The sequence below is a fragment of the Schistocerca nitens genome, chromosome 2 (assembly GCF_023898315.1).
Source record: "Schistocerca nitens isolate TAMUIC-IGC-003100 chromosome 2, iqSchNite1.1, whole genome shotgun sequence".
Lineage (NCBI taxonomy): Eukaryota > Metazoa > Arthropoda > Insecta > Orthoptera > Acrididae > Schistocerca > Schistocerca nitens.
The window spans coordinates 879,123,993-879,146,319 of NC_064615.1; the positions used below are offsets into that span (position 1 = coordinate 879,123,993).

The following is a 22,327-nucleotide window of genomic DNA, read 5'->3' on the forward strand; positions in this document are numbered from 1 at the left end:
CTCGAGTATTGCTCGATTATTTGCGATACCCACCAGGTAGGATTAAAGTAAGACATCGAAGCAATTCAGAAGCAGTACTCGAAAGCGGGTCGCACAGCTGTTCTGCAGGCGGTATCCTTCTTTGTTGTTGTGGTCTTCAGTCCCGAGACTGATTTGATGCAGCTCTCCGTGCTACTCTATCCTGTGCAAGCTTCTTCATCTCCCAGTACCTACTGCAGCTTACATCCTTCTGAATCTGTTTACTGTATTCATCTCTTGGTCTCCCTCTACGATTTTTATTCTCCACGCTGCCCTCCAATACTAAATTGGTGATCCCTCGATGTCTCAGAACATGTCCTACCAACCGATTTCTTCTTCTAGTCAAGTTGTGCTACAAGCTCCTCTTCTCCCCAATTCTATTCAATACCTCCTCATTAGTTATGTGATCTACCCATCCAATCTTAAGCATTAGTCTGTAGCACCACATTTCGAAAGCTTCTATTCTCTTCTTGTCTAAACTATTTATCGTCCACGTTTCACTTCCATACATGGCTACACTCCATACAAATACTTTCAGAAACGACTTCCTGACATTTAAATCTATACTCGATGTTAACAAATTTTTCTTCTTCAGAAACGCTTTCCTTGCCATTGCCAGTCTACATTATATATCCTCTCTACTTCGACCATCATCAGTTATTTTGCTCCCCATATAGCAAAACTCCTTTACTACTTTAAGTGCCCCATTCCGAATCGATTTCCCTCAGCATCACCCGACTTAATTCGACTACATTCCATTATCCTCGTTTTGCTTTTGTTGATGTTCATCTTATACCCTCCTTTCAAGACACTGTCCATTCCGTTCAACTGCTCTGCCAAGTCGTTTGCTGTCTTTGACAGAATTACAATGTCATCGGCGAACCTCAAAGTTTTTATATCTTCTCCGTAGATTTTAATACCTACTCCGAACTTTACAACATATCCTTCATAGATAAGCTAAATTTTCCTAGAATTCCTCCAATAAATCGAAGTCGCCATTCGCTTACCCTACGACAGACCTTCCGTGCTCGTTCCACTTCATGTCACTTTACAACGTTAAGCCTAGATCTGTAATCGACACGCCACTAATACCGCAACGAACATAGCATTTTCTTACTCATCTGTATTAATTTTCATTTTTAGACATTTAGGCCAAGCTGCTATTCATTACATCAGCGAACAGTCGCAGAGTGCCGCTTACCCCAACCGGCAGATCTTTTATGTATATAAAAAACAAGAGGTCCTATCACACTTCCGACGATACCTTCGTCTCCGATGAACACTGGACGTCGGGACAGTGTACTGAATTTTCTTACTTTTTATCTTGGTGCCACTCACATATCTGAGAACCAATTCTGTATGCTCGGATATTCGATAACAGTTGCAGTGTAGAACAGTGTCAAGCGGTTTTCGGAAATGTAGGAACATGGTTGTATATAAAGAAGAGCTGTGTAAGGTGGTGATTAGTGAGACTGGCGAAGATGAAGTGGATAGAGGAAGGCAAGATATGTCGATACTGAAGCCATTACAGGTGGTTAAATCTCTCTCTTCGACAAATACATCGGGAGAATGTGGCTGTATTGTTATAAGAAAACAGCCCCAACATTTGTCTGAAATTATGGGAGACACGGAGAACCTAAAACTGGATGACAAGGCGGTTGTTTGAAACCTACTCTTCCCGTAAACGGGTCGAGTGACTGGATGATAACCGTTTCATTGGTTTTCTGTAAAATAGGAATGCGTTGCGAGCACTTTACAACCGGTGATACGGCAGATCAAATCTTTCAGCCCAGTGACAGTCTCATTGGGTTCTTGTGGAAAGCTTCAATTGGTACTTTGGAAAATATCTAAATGTTTTAGGATGTTTTGTTACGATTATCCTACACAAAATTGTGAAGAAATATGATGATTCGTATCATATATACTGAAACTGAAATAAAAAGTAATATTAAAAAATGCGATTCCGACCCTTTTTAAAAGTTTAAGCCGTAGCGAAATGAATCTACATCAACTGGCTTTCGGCAGTTTCAATAAAAATGAAACATTATTGGAAGAAAAATATTACTAAAACGTGCTGCATGCATAGAAAGTCTGTCACACAACTGTTCAAATATATTATTGCAGTAAAGAAATTACAAATTGTGGAAAAGTCTTTAAAAAAAGGAGATCTAAGCGAAATATGTACCTTACTGTTCATGGTGGCTACTGTACATTGGTCGTTATGGGCAACACTGGCACGTACAGCGAAACAGACTGTCCAGTAAGATTTTGTACAAGAACTACATCGCCTGATAAAAAGAAGTGAAGCTCCCAAAAGATATGATCGGATGTTAATTTAATTCTGTACACATACACACTATCGTTGCGTATGTACATGATGAGAGGTACAGTTCTCCGCCGCAGGTAGAACGGCGACCAAACCGCATTAGTGACGTTAAAGTTCAGTGTTGGCACCAGATCTGGCAGGGTAAGTGAACATCATCAGATGATGAGCGATCGCTGTGAAGGACACAAAGATGCCGCTTACTCGTGTGAGTCAGCGTTATCAGCTCCTGTGGACTGTAAGAGAGGCCTCATTGTGGGCCTCTATTTGGCTGGCTGGTCAGATCGTGCAACATCCAAGTTTTTTAGGCATTCGGAGGTGATAGTGGCTTGACTTTTTTTCCAGTTTCTTGGCTTTCGAGTCGTTCCAATTTAGCCATCTCAGTAATGGAGACGATTTTCTTGTCAGTTATGACGATCAGAACGTAACGACAACACAACACCCATCTCGACAAAAAATAAAAACACCTGCAGCCGTCCTTATGATTTTATTTTATTTTGTCGCTACCAGTTTCGACGCTTCATTGCGTCATCTTCAGGCTGTTTTGATGCGGTACAGGTGGATAGAATCCCCATGCACAACCCATCAGTCGCCAGCCTTACTTGATTCGCAGATAATCTGAAACTCAAGTGTCAGCACTTCAACCATCACGTGAGTTTCAGATTATCTGCGAATCCAGTAAGGCTGGAGACTGATGGGTTATGCATGGGGATCCTATCCACCTGTACCGCATCAAAACAGTCTGAAGATGACGCAACGAAGCGTCGAAACTGGTGGCGACAAAATAAAATAAAATCATAAGGGGGGGCTGTAGGTGTTTTTATTTTTTGGCAGGATAGTAAACGGCTGTCGTCCCAGAGACGTCCTGCTAAAAGGATGGACATACAAAAACACAACACCCATTTCCCACGCGGCGAAAATCCCCAACCCAGGTCCATTCGCTTAGCCATCTACCGCACTGACCGCTCAGCTACCGAAGCGAACTTGCGACTTGTTGTTAGACTGCATGGGAACATGAATGCGGGCACACTGGCCGTCAAGATAAGTCGATCACATCTGACCACCCAAAGGGAGGAATGCCATATTGTGGACCAAGTACATAGTAACCTTCACGTCTGCGTCTGCTATCACGCAACAAAGTGAGATCTTATGCTTCATACGATTAAACTGGACGCGTTACTTGGTATCAACAAGATTTTGGTTCCTTTAAAATGGAGTAATGCCAAAACGCGTAAGAAGGAATGAAATAAAATAACTGTGGTGAAGTCTATAGTTCTGTTATAAGGAAAGTAAATTTCCGTAATGCTGTATTTTTTAAATTTTATTTCGACGTTTATCTCATGTACATACAACAGATTTTGAGACAATAATGACTCATCTGCAGGTACTCCTTAACTCGAATTTACGTACGTTTGATAAACATCAAAATAAATTAAAAAATACAACTGTAAGGAAATTGACTTTTATTAAAAGTAAACGCTGAAAATTATGTGAATATTAGGTACCTAACCGTCACTAAAAAAGTAATTTGAGTGGCAGACTACTAAGCGGTGGCAAGGTCGACAGTGACGTCAGCGACGCGATTTGCTACTGCGCACGCGCCGCATTGTCCGTACCCTGTATTCTAGTACCGTAGGCAGCCACACAGGCCAGTCCTTTAGTTAGCTTTTCCTGATAACACGGATTTGCGGCAAAACATTTATATAGTACTTACCATATGGTACTTTGGCTGTACACTCGTGAATCTCATCTTGTACCGTGTAGCCTACACCGCAACAGCGTCGGGGGATCATATTTCGAGGCAGAATCCCGGGTGCTGCATGCGAGCATAAATGCACGGGCGGCGAGGCGAAACGTGAGCGAACGCGCGACTGCGCTCGTACGGGCAGCGTCGGGCGCACATGTCGTCGCGGTGGCGCGGGGTGTACGCGGCGCGGGGCGACGCCCAGCTGCGGGGGCGGCAGGGCGTGGGGGCGGCGGGGGCGGCGCCGGCGGGCAGGCAGTCAGTGCGTGCGCGGCGGCGGAGGCGCGCGGACTCTGCGGCCGTGGCGCGGCGCTGCGGCCCAAGCCGAGCGCCGCTATCAGCGAGACCCCGCGACCCCGCAGTATCTGGCTGCCCTCGGCCGCGCGCGGAACGAGAGCTGCCGCGCAGGCCGGCGCGACGCCTGGTCACGGCAACAGGTAGGGCGCCGCCCAGCACCAGCACCACTCTCTCTCTCTCTCTCTCTCTCTCTCTCTCTCTCTCTCTATACTCGCTACTTCGCACCGGACCGTCTGTGAGTACTTTAAGCCTCTTTTACACCAGTAACTTAACTGTCTCTATTCGTGGTAAGTGAGCCTACTGCAACGCGCTAGCGTTTTATTCCTGTACCGACGAGGCGTACACGGCAAGTGCCATAAACCGATTTCCCAGAAACTCAGTGGAAGAGAGCACAAAGGACACTGAGGTGACAGAAGCCGTGGAACAGCGATATGCAAACGTAGAGATGGCGACATGATCGCGTACACAAAGTATAAAGGGGAAGTGCACTCTCGCAGCTCTCATTTGTACACAGGGGATCCATGAGAAAAGGTTCACGACGTAACTATAGCGGAAAGACGGGTACTGACAGAATCTGAACGCGGAATGGCAGTTGGAGCTAGACGCGTGGGAGATACAATTTCGGAAATCGTATGGGAATTCATCTGAGATGCACAGTGTCATGTGTGTGCCGAGACTACAAAATTTCAGGCATTATCTCACACCACAGACAACAATGGCTGACTGCCTTCACTTAACGATCGTGAGCAGCGGCTCTTGCATAGAGTTCGCGGCGCTAATAGAAAAGGAACACCGCGTGAAGTAGCCACAGAAATCAACGTGGGATGTACGACGCACGTATCCGTTAGGACAGTCCAGCGCAATTCGGCGTTTGTGGGTTATGGCTTCAGCCGACCGACGCGAGTGCCTTTACTAACAGCACGACGTTGTCAGCAGCGGCTCTCCACAGTTTGCGACGTTATCCGTGGCACCCTAGAGGGCTGGAAAACCGTGGTCTGGCCAGATGAGCCAGCCGTGGTGGCCGAGTGGTTCTAGGCGCTACAGTCTGGAACCGCGCGACCGCTACGGTCGGAGGTTCGAATCCTGCCTCGGACATGGATGTGTGTGATGTCCTTAGGTTAGTTAGGTTTAAGCAGTTCTAAGTTCTAGGGGACTGATGACCACAGATGTTAAGTCCCATAGTGCTCAGAGCCATTTGAACTTTATTCGTCTATAATAGTATTGCTGGTGAAATAATTTGAAAAACAATAAACGAATGACAAAACTGATTGAATTTGTTTTCGATGAAATTCCCATATTGTATCTTGATTCATAATCCATTGCTAGTTTTCTGAAAATTGATCCGTTTTGCGTGCTTTGCCGCGAAATTATTGCCAGCGCGTGAAATCTTCAGCCATGTTAACGCCGTTTCTTTCCTAGTGAGAATCATACGAAGAAATGACTCTGTGGCAATCCTGCGTCTGAGCTATGCTCATGGTGTTCGGAGTCTCTGTTTCAAGTGATACTGCTATCAGTACTGCTATCATCCAGAAAAATGCACCAAATCATCATGAAGAATAAACTTAAGACATAAGAATTAAAGATTTATGTAAGAATGAAATATAAGAATACGCGAATTTAAAACGATTGTAACCCCTAATAATACCATACACACGCATATTATACAATAAATGTATGACACTTGTTCTGAAAATACGTTGTAATTGGACAGTTAACATAACGCCCTTGTAACCCCCAACTTCGTAAGAAACACTCGCGTAGTAATCTTCTACAGATATTGGTAGATCAAAGATAAAATAAAATAGATAAAAACAATAATTGCGTTTCTAACACGGGGCGCAAAAGTGGGAGACCGTGACGCTAGCCACTGTGCCATCAATTCGGCTGACATTATCGCTCGCTAAAACGCATCTCAGCTACGTGAAAACTTTGACCGTCGTCGTCTCAGAAGCGGTCGAGAATCGACGGATAAGCCGCGACACGTGTTTGCTTATTTTGACTCCTCTTCCACTGAACCCAAGTTTCTAGGAAGTCGCGTTATGGCACTTGACGTGTTCTCCTCGTGAGTCTCGCTTGTCAAGAGTGCTCATTTTCGCTTACACGTCAGTGAATAAATTTCGAGTGTTGTGATAGCTTCCTACTGTATAGACTGGCAGCTGAACGGCGATAGCGAGGCTACTAGGGACCATAATTTTTACTAAAAGAATAGAAATGCAGCCTTTTAACAACAAAGTGACATCTATTCCCATAGAAGACAGATTTGGTCAAAACTAAGACAAAAGTACCTTATAATGATACACGGGTTGGACAAAAGTACAGGAACACCACTAGAAATGCATGCTTGAACACAAATGCAGATTCTAGCCAAGCTGCAGGTTGTGCTGTTGTATTTGACCGCAAACGGTGTCTGCGTAACGTCCTCAATACGTTACAAGTATTCGTCGTGGTCATAACAGTGTTCTCTGCAGTTGTAAAGGTATTTTATCGTAGCTAAGTGAATCCGAACGTGGGCAATTTGTTGATGCCTGTATGATGGGTGTTTTCATAACCAAGTCAGTCGGAGTGTTGTGAGTTTCACGAGGCACCGTGTCGAAGATTGATACCACATACAGGGAAATCGGAAAAACGTCATCCGGCAAGTCACAGCTAGTGTTGAATGATCGTGACAGATGTTCATTGCAAAAAATTGTCAATGTCAACGAAATTCACCAACAGCCGTGTAACGTAAGATGTTATTTTATTGCCGGCCGTTGTGATCGAGCGGTTCTAGGCGCGTCAGTCTGGTACCGCGCTGCTGCTACGGATGCAGGTTCGAGTCCTGCCTCGGGCATGGATGTGTGTGATATCCTTAGGTTAGTTACATTTAATTAGTTCTAAGTCTAGGGGACTGATGACCTCAGATGTTAAGTCCCATAAAGCTTAGGGCCATTTGAACCATTTGTAATTTTATTTTGAAGGCTATCAAGTCTTCGAATGAAACACTACTGCAACGATTGAATTCACGATATCCAGGAATTCATGATACAATACTCGTATGACATTTTCCTGTATTTGGAGAGATGCATATGGGGCCTGAAGATGGGATAGTGAAATACAGAAAGCGGTAGCCTTCAAAATAAAATAAAATAACATCCTAACTTAAACAGCTGTTGGTGAATTTCATTGACATTGACAATAACTTAACGAGCCGATGTCCCCCGTCCATAATGGACCAATAGTGTTCATTACAGAAATTTATCCCAAAAAATTAAGAGGATGACAGTTGCAAGAGTCACTGCAGAACTGACTGTCTACTCGTGGACGCTGTCAACATGGAGTTCCATGAGCTGGGAATTTCAGGGTGAGCTGGAATTCGAAAGCCACTCATCAGTGTTACAAATGCACGTAACAGGAAAACGTGCCGAAGCCATAAAATCTGGAATGTGTAGTAATGGAAGAAAGTCATTTGCTCGGATGAGTCTTATTCCATACTGTTTCCAACTTACGCACGATTTTACGTCCCAAGAATGAAACATAACGGCGGTTCGGTGATGATTTGGAAAGCCAATCCCGGTATTCCATGGCCCCCTGCGAGGTCACATTGCTGCCAAGGGTTATGTGACCATTTTGAATAATGAGCTCCATCCCATGGTGCAATGTTTGTTATCCAGCGGTGATTCTGCGTTCGTAGTCGACAGGATCCCTGTCCAGACAGCTCGCTTCGTTCAGGATTGCTTTTGTGACCACGAGGATGAATTGTCACACCTCCCCTGATCACCGCAGGCGCCAGATATCAATATTATTGAGCTTTCGTTGTCGACTTTGGAGAGAAGTGTAAGTGGTAATTACTTGAACTTGGCACTATTTTGAAGGAATAATGCTAAAAGACTGCCATGCAAACCATACAGGATCTGCATCTATCTTTGCCGATACAACTGTAGGCTGTTTCGAACGCCAGAGTTTTCCAACTTCTTATGAGACATGGTAATGTGTTTTCCGTATTTTTGTACACCCCCTGTACGTCCGGATACCAGTTCCTGTTGACATCTGTCTGTTACACAAAAGTAGACACTATAGGTAGTGCTGCATCTGGTTACCACGCATCCTAACTCTTCCTTAGCACATCTCTGCTGCGAATCACCAATTCTTAAAAGTACACGTGGCTCCATTCCCTTTGCGTCATACGCTCCTGTAACGTCTTCAATTGTCAAAGGGGTCAAGGGGCATCGCCAGAGATGCAACGGATTGAGGTCCGGTGAACGGAGAGCCAATACCCCCGGACCTTTTCGAACAATTCATCGCCGTTGAAACGTTGCGATGAAGTACTGTCGCTCGATCCGTAGGAAATGTGTTGGTGTACCGTCATGCATAAACTACAGCCGTAGACTTTCTGCGAGGGTAACGGTCTCCTACAGCGCTGATACTCCACGATGTAGAAATTGGCGATACACAGCAGCTATTAATCTGTTCGATAAAGTGCATGGTCCCACGAGTCTCCCGCCGATACATTGATGATGGAACGATCTTGATGCCACACCTTCATAATTGCTCGAGGATTTCCAGCTGCCCGCATGTGAGTATTCTGGTAATTTACTTTACCATCTCTTGTGAATCCTGGGTCATCCGTACATAAAATGCGAGCTGTGAACTGCGGATATTCAACGGCCCATATCTCATATTTGTTTCCGGACATATCAGAATGAAAAATGTTCCTGTCACAGCACAAAGAAAGGCGGAATACGTCCTAGACAGTATGTGGGATGTAAAAGAAGGGAACTAACTTTTCGACTAACCTCGAAGCTTCACTGAGATTTAAATCAAAACACCTTGACATATTCGCTTTATTATACTTGTTACAATTAGTGCTCATGAGATGTAATATAATGCAACGTGTTAGCCAAAGTAACATGCTACATGAAGTAATGTCGTATAACATGGAACATATCATCCAACATGCCGTTTGTAGTGTCGCGCAGTATGACACAATGTCTTATTAAAGCTTAGGACGCTTGCATCCACACTCACTACTGTAGATGCATCCCGCTCTCTAGAAGCACATAAATTTGTCTCTACTTGTTTTTGCAGCCCTCACCATACATTTAACAGGGGGTGCGTTTATGTGAGAAATGGTCCTCTCGTGCCCCCTACCCCCCACCCCAAGAACAAATCCACCCCCAGAAATTTGATCACCCCCAGAAAAACCTTCTTAGCTATTTCATGTTTGCTCTTCCACTGAATTATGTGTGTGTTTTGGGAAGACTGTTCGATACAGAAAAAAAAAACAACACACTGATGCGTATATAACTATATTAAGGTACCAAATACAAAAATATCTGCCCTTATACCCGTTACACGCTGTATATACACACCTATTTATACATACATACGTATTCTAAAGCCTCTAATGTCTTTTCGATGCGACCACTATCTTTCAGTTCCATGTAACTGTCACAGCCTATACTGTTTTCGATGTTTTCTAAACACCTCTCTGTAGATCATCCTCTTCCTTCCTTTTCCAGCACTATCCCGTAAAGAATGTTAATGATTGAAGTGTTGTCTGATGACACGCCCAATAAATTTTAGTTTTCTCTTTTCCATTTCCTTTAATAATCTTCTCTCTTATTGAGTTCCCTTAAGACTTCCAGTTTGGTTTTTCTTTCCAGTTTATCTCGTTCGTGTCGTGTTTCGTCATATTAATATTTTCTGAGTTTGGCTGGGGATATTTCCTGAGTATTTTGTCATACGAGGCCTGTGGTCTTCGCTGGTGCGTTACAGAGTACAAATGTATTTATAAGTTAGTCAGTTAGTTACAGTAATTAACAATTTTTTGTAAAAATATCTTCACAATAGTGAGAAAGCCTGTTAAATACAATCACCAGAGGCAACTTATAACACATGTAAAGCAGCCAGCCTCAGGCGAAACACATTTCCTAACAATAAGCTAGACTTGTCAATCTATACTACCTTTAAAATTGGCAGTTTGACGTTGTTACCAAAAAATTGGAAAAATACCTGACCGATTTACTTCAAATATTCACACGACATTCTCATAAACACGGACTATACTCCTTTTTAACAAGCATGTACAGGTTTTCTGAACATATAAGAGGAGAGAGAGGAGGTTATGGACAGAGAGAGAGGGGGAGGCGCTGTTGCACAGAGAGGGGGAAGAAGTGTATGATGTACATCAAATTTCCATACATATTCAGCAACTGCGAGGCACTGCCGGGTTTCTTTTCGAATATGACCATCACGATTAATCCACTGCTGACGAAACTGTACATCGAGTGCAAAGTGTGCTAGTGCAGTGTCATGTTGATACTATCATGTTGATACTACATAAGATCTGATTTTACTGTCATTTGCAGTATTGTGCCGATACGAAAGCTATTCGTTTGTTAAGGTCAGATAGGTCGCTAAATGGAGACCACAGTGAAATTCAAGAATGCTTTATTTATAACCGTTAGGTTCGCCCTTCAGTCACTTTCCTGCATAAACGCCGCACCGACTTAGATGTCTGTCGTAGCGTTGTACCATCTTTTCAATACCATTATCATACGAGGGTTGAAAGAAAAGTAATGCCTCCACCTTCGTTAATTGGGTTTGGATGGGAATATTTTAATAAATCAAACGCAGAAATAATCCTTCGAATGTGATCTTTAATTACCAATATTCAGTTTTCCACATAATAAGCAGCCAATTGGATACATTTCTGCCAACGATGAAGTAGTTTTTTGAAGCCGTCACGGAAGAAGTCGACACTCTGTTTCCGCAACCACAGTCTCACAGTTCTCTCAAGGTCTTCATCAGAAGCACAAAGATGTCCCCGCAAATCATCTTTCATTATCGGGAACAGACTCTCATTCTCATCCATTCTCGTAACGCTAGAGGAGTTCCTGGCAAATTTCAAGTCTGTGCGTTTTCATTTCAGGAGTCAGCATCCGGGATCCGGGGTACCCATCGTGCACAGATCTTCCGATAGCCAAGCAGAGCAGTAATGTGACCCACACATGTGAAATGCCGATTGTGCTTGCAATTTCTCTCTGAGTGATACGACGATCATCCTGAATCAATCTGTCAACATTTTGCTTGTTAAACTCGGTAGTTGCTGTGACAGGACGTCCAACCTTTTGTTTGTCACTCAGGTCAGATGTTCCCACCTCAACGTATTTAAACATACTCGCCCAACGACGTACTATACTCACATCAGCACAATCAACATAAACTGCTTTCATTCTCTGATAAATCTTCTTTGGGGTGACACCTTCTGCTGTCAAGACTTCAGGTTCCACACTTTACACTGTAAGAACACAGTCGTTCAATGCTAAGGCTTTCCGCCAGCTGGAGCTGTAGACAAGAGGCTGCGGAACAAGCCAGTTCTTGCCCCATAACGATGCTGCCAACTGTTGAAGAGGTACGAAGGTGGAAAGCATTACTTTCCAGTCAACCCTCGTAGATGCACACCTTATACTTTCCACCAATTCTCTACGCTGGTCTGCAGCTTGTTGTCTGTGTCAAAATATCTTCTAACCTAATGGTTCATCTGAGTGGAGATGAAAATATGAGAGGGCCAAGTCCGAGCTGTATAGTGGGTGATTAAACACTGCACATCGAAAACCTCCGGGAGCATCTTCATTGCCCCTGCAGTCTGTGGCCGAGAATTGCCATTAAGAAGGAAACCCATGACAGATACGTTATGTGGGCTGCACGAAATCAGGCGAAATCCTTCACCATGCTCTTGTACTCAGCGGGAGACACTATTTCCTAAGCGTCTTTACGTGCTCACTGTGAGCTCAGGACTGAAGGTAATTACATGATGCGCTTCATCGGATTTTCATTGTGGTTGCCATTTTGCGACCGATTGGCTCTTAATAAACGAACAGCCCTCGTATTTTCAATCCGGTACAGATATAGAGGTAAATGATGGTAGGAAATAAACGAAATGCGATAACCTAAGAGCCACTGGAGACCAATGGTCCCTAATATCAAAATAATACTAAAATATCCCTGAACAACATCCAAAACTTTGTCAGTGGAGTTCAATTTAACCCTCTATATACTGCGATCGGTAATAGCCCTCTACTCTCACTGAGCCGCGCGGGATTAGCCGAGCGGTCTAGGGCGCTGCAGTCATGGACTGTGCGGCTGGTCCCGGCGGAGGTTCGAGTCCTCTCTCGGGCATGGTTGTGTGTGCTTGTCCTTAGGATAATTTAGGTTAAGTAGTGTGTAAGCTTAGGGACTGATGACCTTAGCTGTTAAGTCCCATAAGATTTCACACACATTTGAACATTTTTACTCTCACTGAGTACTCCCAAAATTACCTGCATACATGTCCATGTCAACTCGCTAAGAGCCACGCGTTGAGATCTGTCTGCATGGAAGTACTGAATCCAGCCACAAATCGATGCTCAGTAAACTCAATAAGTTGTTCAAGAAACGACAGTGCGGAACTGTATCAAATGCCTTCTGAAAGACAAGGAACATGGAGAAAGGTCTGGGCGGCGTTCTCTACAGCGCTCTGTATCTCAGAGACGAACAGAGCGATCTGAGGTTCGCAAGATCTCTTTTTTGTAGAATTGTGAAACATGTTTTCCCTTCTTTCACCGCGTAACGTCTCGTAAAACCGTGATGACATCATAAACCCGTCGATTTCGTTCCGCCTTGCTGTGTCCTACGAAGCTAACGCTCCGTCCCTAATGACTCTGTGTTCATGGAGCATTAGTCACTTCCTTCCGACAAACAAAATTTTCAGTAAGCAGTGTGCTATATTGCGCTTTATACTCTGAAACAAAATATATTGGTAGCGATTCCTGTACGTAATAATGTTAATAAACGTCATCACTTGTTACATTCAAAATTCAGAAATCGTAGGAGAGAGATAATACTTTACTTGCGTGACAGTAAAAAGACCTATACCGGATCAGTCGTCGCCCGAGTCAACAAAAATTTACACCGGTTGCTAAGCTATGGCGGTCTAATGTAAAAATTGCGGCACAGAAACAGTTTGGAACTAGAATGAAAAATGCTCCTATCAGAGCACAAAAAAAAGGCGAATATTTCCTGAGCAGAGTTAGTGATGTAAAAGAAGGGAACTAGGTTTCCGACTAATCTGCTAGTTCCCAAGACGTTTAAATCAAAACATCTTGACGTATTCGCGCTTTTTTACGATTAACACTACATCCCTAGCGCAGTGAGCGCTCTTAGCTACAAGTTATTGGCACACCTCCAGCTTGTAATTTATAGACTTAAGTCCGTGATCCTGTGCCCAAACTCCAGAAGATTCGCCTCCATAGTAAACAACCACGCAAAAATGCTCCTATCGGAGCACAGAAACGTGTTCCATTTTACTTAAAAGACTGACTTTAAAGTGGGGTACCAGCTTCCTCGTTCTATCCTTCCTCAGCACCTTTAAAAGTTTTTCCAAAAATTTTGGCATGCGAACATATTTCCCCTTTTTTTATCATGCACCTCACCTCCAACTCCCACAAGTTCCCCTAATTGTAGCTCACACCCACTATTCCACCATTCATACCCCATTCACTCCCAGATACGCTCTCTCATTCACTTATTTAGCCCAACTCAATGTTATTACCATTATCTCTCTGTGTGTCTCTCGTTGTCTCCTGTATCACAGCCACAGCCCCCTTCGTTCTGTCCTACTACTACTACTGTCTCCTCTCACTGTCAAGGCGTTTCTCTTGGACTCTCTTACTGCTGCTATCTCATTGCCTCCTTCTTAATGCTGCTGTTTCTTCTCACTATCACTATTTCTCTCTTCCTCGTTGTCACTGTCATATACTGTCACCCATTATCACATCCTCTCACCTACTTCAGCTTTCTCTTTCTCTTTATTCCTCCCCTCCCTGGCACTGTCTCCTTCATTCGTCTCTAAGCACACTTCTGTCACTCTCAACTCTGTTCCACTTCCACTGGGGCCCTCTCTTTCTCTCACATTGCCATTGTCTCCTTCGTTCTTTCTATAGCACAACCACTGTCGACTGTCTTCAATATTTATTACTTTTCTGTTTCTGTGCCATGCCACTGTCTACTTCTCTCTCAGCATAAAAAAGTGCGAATATGTTCACATGCCAACACTTTTGGGAAGAATTTTAAAGGTGCTGTGGAAGATAGAACGAAGCACCTGGTATCCAATTTTTCAATCAGTGTCTTTTAAGTAAACAGGAACATATTCACATTTTTTTTGTGATCCCATTGGAGCATATTCCAGCTGGTTCCCTTCTTTTCCCTGCTAAAGCAGTGCATTTGACGTACATGAAAAGAAATGTATTGGTAACTAGAATTTAGATAGTTTACTTATATGGAAGTGAAGTAACGCAAAACTAATTTTACATTTCAGACCGGATTTTACGTGCAAAAAAAATTTTAAAGTGCTTCAGTACTACAGCATGGGGTTCCCAAATGAGAACGAACGCACCTTACGGCACATTTCTCCGCGCTACGTCACTATAAATTACATTTCCGCCTCACAACGGATTTTACGTGCGTATTTTACGTGTAAAAGTAGAGTAACTTTGAATCTCTGTAGCTCGGGAACGGATAAAGATATGAAGAAAATTTTCAAGGTTGCTGCAGATAGAAATCGAGATCTTGGGAATACATAATGAAAGATACGGCTGTTTGCTGTGCATAGCCGTCTCGGAATCCGCGGCTGGATTTTGGTGCCCCAAAAGCAAATTTTGGTGGTGTTTCTCGATAACGAATAAAAATTTCCGAAAACAGGGAGATGGATCTTCTAGATAAATGTCTAAAGAATATACGGTTAAGTTTCGAGCAATTTATTGCTGTTATTTTTTATTTAGATTTCACCTCGTACAGAATTTAAGTGCAGAAGTAGGTTAATTTTGAACCTCTGTGTCTTGTAAAGGATAAAGATAGCAAGGAATTTCGAAGCTTGTTCAAGATTGGAATATATCATACAAATTTCAGCCATTTGCTGTGCATAGCCGTCTTGATGTGGCCAGCTTTACAATGCCTCCCGGTTTTTTTCTTCTGAGCAGAATCTGTCTCACGAAAGTTCTTAACCCTAGCAGAATGGTATTGCTGGTCGGAATTGCAGCATTATGTGGAACATTGAATTAGAGACGGAACTTCCTCTGAGTGGCGGTCGCAGACTCAGCATTTTTAAAGAACGTCTGCACTGCGAACGCACGGTGTTGCATCGTCCACTTCTCTATTCTAACTAGACTACTGCTGTAGGAGAAAACAATTCTAACTTATAAAACACTTGTTCGACCGATTCTTGAGTGTTGTTCACAGTCTGGGATTTTTAACAGACTGGATTAATAGAGAAGATAGATAATATACAGGGTGAGCTTAAAGTCTTTCCCTCATTAGAAAAATTTATTTCTGACGACCTATGCTAGATACTGCTGTGCGGTTTGTTGCAAACGTTACCTTAACCCACGAATTTACCGCAAAGCTGTATCCAGCATAGTGTTCCTTAGAAATAAATTTTTGTAATCAGGGAAATACTTTATGTTCACCCTGTATTTTTAAGAGCAGCATGTTTCGTCTCTGGATCCTGTAATAAACGCCACAAACGCCAAGCAGAAGGACCACGACGCCAAAATCAGAGCAATTAAAGCTCCCACGCACCGTTTCCGAATGCACAAAGGAAGAGGGAAAAGTATAGTGGACGCTAAGTTGGCTTCCGAGGAATAAATGTTACTGACAGACCGATCCTTCGCGCAGCCCGAGGTCTAAATACGGTTGTAGGGTGATAATTTGGTCGTGACAGTGTTGCTATGTCTCTTGTTACGGCAAATGTCGTCTGCCCGTTGCTCTCTGATATGCCGCGAGGAACCAGCAGATGACCCACTCCCTGTCCTTCCCTTCATACCGCAGGGCAAGCGCTGACAACATTGCCACACCAAACACACAAATTACGGACCGGCCCCGATCCAGACTTTTGCCCTGTCGCGTACTGTCGTATAATGAACAAAATACGTACGTGATCTAGCGAATAACGCAGGAAGTTGCTCTGAAGTTGTTCGAAAATGATGCTGTTGCAACAGAATTATAACGAAATGTTGGTGAGTGGCGACACACACACACACACACACACACACACACACACACACACACACCACACACACACAACACGCACAGCCCCTGGTCTACGATATTTCCGAACCGGAGTAAAAACTTGATTGTGGCTCCCCATCTCTCCCCCTCGAGCATTTGAGATAGAGCGTCAAAAATTTAAAAAAAAAATCATTTTTCAAAAATATGTACATTTTGTAGCGCGTGTCTTTGAAGAGTTTGATATATACAATGTACATGTTCGAGGAAATGTAAGAACTATTATTCGGTCTTAAGTGTGCCCAAGTGCAGTGCCACGCCTCTTCACATAGCATTCTTCTGTCGCACGTCACTGTATTTCGCTCTGCGGAATTCAAGCGTGTATATTTTGTAATGGAAGCCATCAAACCTATTTTCAGCACAGCGAAAATTAAAATGTCCAGTGGTGCCTCTCCTGCTCCCAGTCGGCCGTTTTGACATCCTACCCCCTTTAAGGAAAAAAAACTCACAATTAATACCGGTTGGATTATTTGTGACCGGAAGAATGAGAATTCTTCAGAAAATCTGCACTCTTTATTACCTATTAGCTAATAACTTTCTCTTTTGCGTGACATAAAATTAAATAAAGGAAAGCCGGCCGCGGTGGCCGTGCGGTTCTGGCGCTGCAGTCCGGAACCGCGAGGCTGCTACGGTCGCAGGTTCGAATCCTGCCTCGGGCATGGGTGTGTGTGATGTCCTTAGGTTAGTTAGGTTTAAGTAGTTCTAAGTTCTAGGGGACTTATGACCTAAGATGTTGAGTCCCATAGTGCTCAGAGCCATTTGAACCAACCAAATAAAGGAAACATAAAAGCAGTAAAGATGAGACACAATCAAGAGAATAAATATTTCTTCAAACCTTAGGTCCCAGCATTTTTTAATCTTTAATCTTGCTACAGCTTTACACCGTGCACTTTCCTTTCTCCACAAGAATCTATTACTTCATCATAGTTCGTCAAACGTTTTGCTAAGTGAAAAATCAAAATATCGATGTCCTATACTGAAAATGTGGTGTGGGTTCTTGATTTGATTACGTCTATTTCGTCACTGTCTGCTAGACGAAAACTAAATAGGCCTTTCTAGTATTGCAGAATTTGTAACATGCGCATGTTAAGCAAGGCTCTTTTGGCAGAAATGGTCATTTACATCTACTTCATTTATACAAATAACACAACAGAATGTAATTCACGAAGCACAAATATCAAATGCCTATTAGGCCTACTGCAAACAAGAAGCGTTATGTTAGGAAATAGTTTCACATTTCAGTCATATGCTCCACTTTCTTAAGCATGAGATCGAAAAGAAGTAGTAGTCGTAGTAATAGTAGTAGTAGTACGAAACTTTTATATAAATTTGGAATTGTCATATTCTTCCATATACGAGGGTTGCCCAGAAAGTAATGGTTCAAATGGCTGTAAGCAATATGGGACTTAACAACTGAGGTCATCAGTCCCCTAGACTTAGAACTACTAAAACCTAACTAACCAAAGTACATCACACACATCCATGCCCGAGGTAGGATTCGAACCTGCGACCGTAGCAGCAGCGCGTTTCCGGACTGAAGCGCCTAGAACCGCTCGGCCACAGCGGCCGGCCAGAAAGTAATGCACCGCATTTTTATTCTCAGCCGAAAACAATGCTACGTATGCGAAACGTTACGTGTGTTTTATCTGAAGTCTCCTGAGTGAGCGTGCAAAGTTTCCGCCACTTCCGATAGATAGCGTAGCTGCAGGACAGTTTCAAAGTGGCGTCTGTAGGTGATGTACGTTATAAGCAACGTGCCGTCATTGCTTTCTCACTGCAGAGCAAGAAACTGTGGGGAATATTCACAAACGCTTGTTCAAAGTCTATGGAGCACCTGCTGTCTACAGAAGTTCAGTTAGTCGCTGGGCACGGAGGGTGAGGTCATCAGAAGGTGGAGCTCCAAAATTTGCAGCGGTCGGGGAGACCATCCACGGCTGACACACTTGACATGTTGCAGCGATCTTCCTATTGTTTGGGCCATTAGAGGATGCCATTCATGGAAGACATTCTGAGGACGATGAGGAGGTAATTCACACAGTGAACCACTGGCTCCGCCACAAGGACAAGGGTTGTTACCGACAGGGCACACACACCTTTGTTTCGCGGTGGAGAAAGGCCATAGAATGGGATGGAGTTTACGTGGAACAGTAGGGTGTGTAGATAAAACACCATTCTTTCGTGTGTGTAATTTTCATTATATTCAATAAAGAATTTTCGAAGAAAAAAATGCGGTACATTAAATTCTTTGGCAACCCTCGTAATTTATGTGATGTCCCCGTTTCTTTTGCTTCCTCTTTCTAACCAACAATCTTGTCTTCACTAATTCTATAGCTATTCCTGCATTTGTCAAAACTTACTCTCCGATTAACTTCACGAACCCTACAGGAATCAGCAGTTTAGTTATCCCACGATTACTCTATTGTTAGGCCTTATTAAGTGTTTGTACACGCGTTTTCTGCGCTATTCAGACAATAGAACGTAACTTGTATACACTGAGAAGTTAATACGTGTCTTTCCTGTTTGTCGTTCATTTCCAGTCTGGTAGCCTGAATCTGTGGATTTCAGTAATAATTATAACAACGCTTATCATTCGCACACCCAATGAGCCACATAAACAAACAGCGAATGGCATTCAGCTATCCGGGTCTATCCCGCTCAGCACTTACAGCCTCGTCCCCTTTTGTCGGCTGGAAAGTTTATTTCTAGATGCGACGGGAATTCCCCTGGCGGAGACATCACGTACACTGTGCACGCATTCAAAAATAAACTTACTATTCGTTCAGATATCAACTTAGAATGTGTTCAAAAACGTTCAAAAACCAACAGGGAAGCGTTTCAAAATCATATGAACATTCATTAGACCAACGTCCGCTGGATGCTAGGTTCTTTGTGAAACAAGGTTTTTTCTTCAAGAATATGAATTTGGCGCGCCCTGAAATTAATGTACGATCACACGATTACACAATAACCATAAGATACATTCACATTAATTAATTACCTGGGAGTAGGTAGAGTTAGCGATTTTTAAATGGCTCGACCACATTAAATTAATCGCGGATAAGGTAGATGCAGACTGAGATTCATTTTAAGTAACCTAAGTAAAAGGAGTCCACACACGAGAGTGATGGCTTTCAAAACACTTTTTCGATCGACTCTTATGTTCATCAGTGTGGGACACTCACCCAGATAGGAAGATATCGGAAACAGAGAAGACCCGGAGAGAAACAGTGGGCTACGTTAGAAGTTTAGCAACCGCGAACGCGTAGCGGAAATGTTCATCCAACTGTTCTGGCAGACTCTACAAGACAGGCATTGTGCATTGAGGTGCGGTTTACTGATAAAATTCTGAGAGCTGACGTTCGTGGGAGAGTCAACATGGACGTTGCTTTCTCCTACGTATATCTCACGAAAAAGCCATGAAGGTAAATTGGATAGATTCGGGCTGAGTCCATGGCTTACCAACTATCGATCTTCCCGTGCACCATTCACGAATGGAACAGGGAAGGGGGAAGCGATACTGGTACCAGAAGTGTTCTGTACTTGCGGAGCAGAGATGTAGATGTGAAATATAATTCAGGATGGTTCTTCTCAGACACAGCTTTAGTGTGTTAACTTCGGTGGCATTTCATTCGCTTATTGATTGTTGCCTGGCGTAGAAAACGTTTACTGCGGGATGAAGATAGATGTAAAGGCAGACGTGAAGTATGTGAGAACAGAAATTGCTGTGACGTATCAGTGGCGTGGAGGCATAATGAGTTATTTTTTCTTGGATAGAGGTACTTTGCACGCGGTCGGTGCAGCGCCGAGGAAATCCGTTTCCTGCTGAGACGCAGGTCGTCTGTACAGTTTGGCCCTCGGAAGAAAGCTATGGCCGAGATCGCGACACTGCGGTTTAAGAACAAAAGTAAATCCGTGGGTTTACCATGTAACAAAACCGTTTGCATACGACATGTCAAGATGTCAAGGTCTCGACAAGTATCTGTTAATTTTTGCTGAAGAAAATAAAATGTATCTACTTACATTAATTTATCCATTCTTACTGATTGTTGAATTCCACGGATGTGGATTATATTACTTTAAGAAATCCAGGAATCAGCCAAATTTTATATATTTGATTTATACCAATACGACTCAGGCTTTCACCAGCTGGGGTGATATATACTCAAATCTTCAAATAGCACATCGTTAAAAATATGATTTCAATTTGGGTGCTGCAGCTGTCCTGTGCAATAAAACAATTTTGATTATGTACTTAGCGAGTAGCTCGTTTACAATATATAACTCTTTAGGTGCACATACTTTCTATTCTGGTTGTTGTTGCTCCTATTTTCCGCATTTAGAAGCGTCGCATAAACACTTCCTGTGATGCCCCAAAAACATCGCAGTATCCGCCATGTTGCCTACTGATCTATTTTCTTACATCGCAACAATCATATGAACAAAAGACCATGTAGATATTTCTGTTTCCATATCCAATGTGGGACCATCCAGTGTATACAATAGCTCTGCATCATATAAGTCAGTTATTCTGCCTTTATTCATTCTAAATGTCACTCCAATACGCCAGATTTATTAACTGTGCATAAAGTATGTAAAATTAAGCCTTTTATATAAAAATGTACTGCATTGTTTTTGTAATATTTGATATAGTTTAGTTAACCAGTCAACACTGCACTTGGTGAATAACCATGCATAGCAATTGCTAAATCCATTATAAAATAGACTTTAAAGTACGCTAAACTGTTTCTATACATTGCATGCAGAGAAATTTCAATTTTTAATCATTCAAAAGTTTCAATTACATCAACTGTATACACCGAAACGACTTTACCAGTGCTTTGGGAACTTGTAAGCAAAGTCTAATTTTCACTGAAAACATAATTTTTTCTGATTTAAAGAACGTCCATTAATCCGGGAAATAGAAGCACCACCAAGCAGAATAGCAAGTGCATCAAACTAGTGATATATATAATGAATTTTTCTATTGTGTACAAACTCCGGGATTGATCGATGAGAGGATACGAGACAAGTCTAATGAACTCCGGAAATCAATGGTTACTGTACCAGAGATCATTTATTCAATCATTACTTTGTTACAGAAACTGCGGTCTAATTTGCGCTGTACCATGCAACCACATTTACAGTACAATATGCGTTGTTTCCTGCTAGAGGGTGGTACTGTTCCTTATACGACGTGTCCTACTGCTCTCTCTTCCCGTAGTAAAATGGTTCAAATGGCTCTGAGCACTATGGGACTTAACATCTGAGGTCATCAGTCCCCTAGAACTTAGAACTAGTTAAACCTAACTAACCTAAGGACATCACACACATCCATGCCCGAGGCAGGATTCGAACCTGCGACCGTAGCAGTCGCGCGGTTCCGGACTGCGCGCCTAGAACCGCGAGACCACCGCGGCCGGCCTCTCTTCCCGTAGTAATTGGTAATGTTGTGTCCGATTCACTTCTGGTGCTGACTCACCTTGTAGTGGATGTGGTACAGCGTTGTACACAATGGTTCCGTATTTGAATCGAGAGCTCGTCAACATGGTGTTCACTTACGGAAAGGAAAATGGCAATAGGCGGCGGTCAACAAGGTTGTATCAGGAGTCCTATCCCCACCGAAAACAACCACAGCGTTCAATGTTTGCAACAGTGTTTCGCCGTTTGTCTGAGACTTTGTCGTTTCAGGAAGCAGGAAATCATGGAGGACGTACCTGAAACGTTCGGACACCAGACTTGGAGGAAAATGTGATTAACACTGTGGAAGGCGACCGCCGTGTCAGTACCAGGCAATCCGCCCGCCAGTACAGGGTAAGCCAGACGGCAGTGTGAGACATTCTCCATGACAATTGTTACAGCGCGTG

At 43.1% G+C, this 22,327-nt stretch overlaps 1 protein-coding gene across 6 annotated transcripts in view; it reads right to left on the reverse strand.

The window, feature by feature from the left end:
- LOC126237173 (uncharacterized) overlaps nucleotides 1-22,327 on the reverse strand; it is a 753,602-nt gene that overhangs the window by 378,811 nt on the left and 352,464 nt on the right. The window contains exon 1 of one of the 6 annotated variants that reach the window (XM_049947038.1): nucleotides 4,056-4,284. The exons of 3 other annotated variants lie outside the window; for them this stretch is intronic. In XM_049947038.1, coding sequence (XP_049802995.1) covers nucleotides 4,056-4,091 — 36 coding nt within the window. In that variant the 5' untranslated portion in view covers nucleotides 4,092-4,284. Of the gene's footprint in view, nucleotides 1-4,055; nucleotides 4,285-22,327 lie in introns of those variants that run through there. 2 more of the 6 variants (XM_049947040.1, XM_049947041.1) reach the window with 2 other exon arrangements.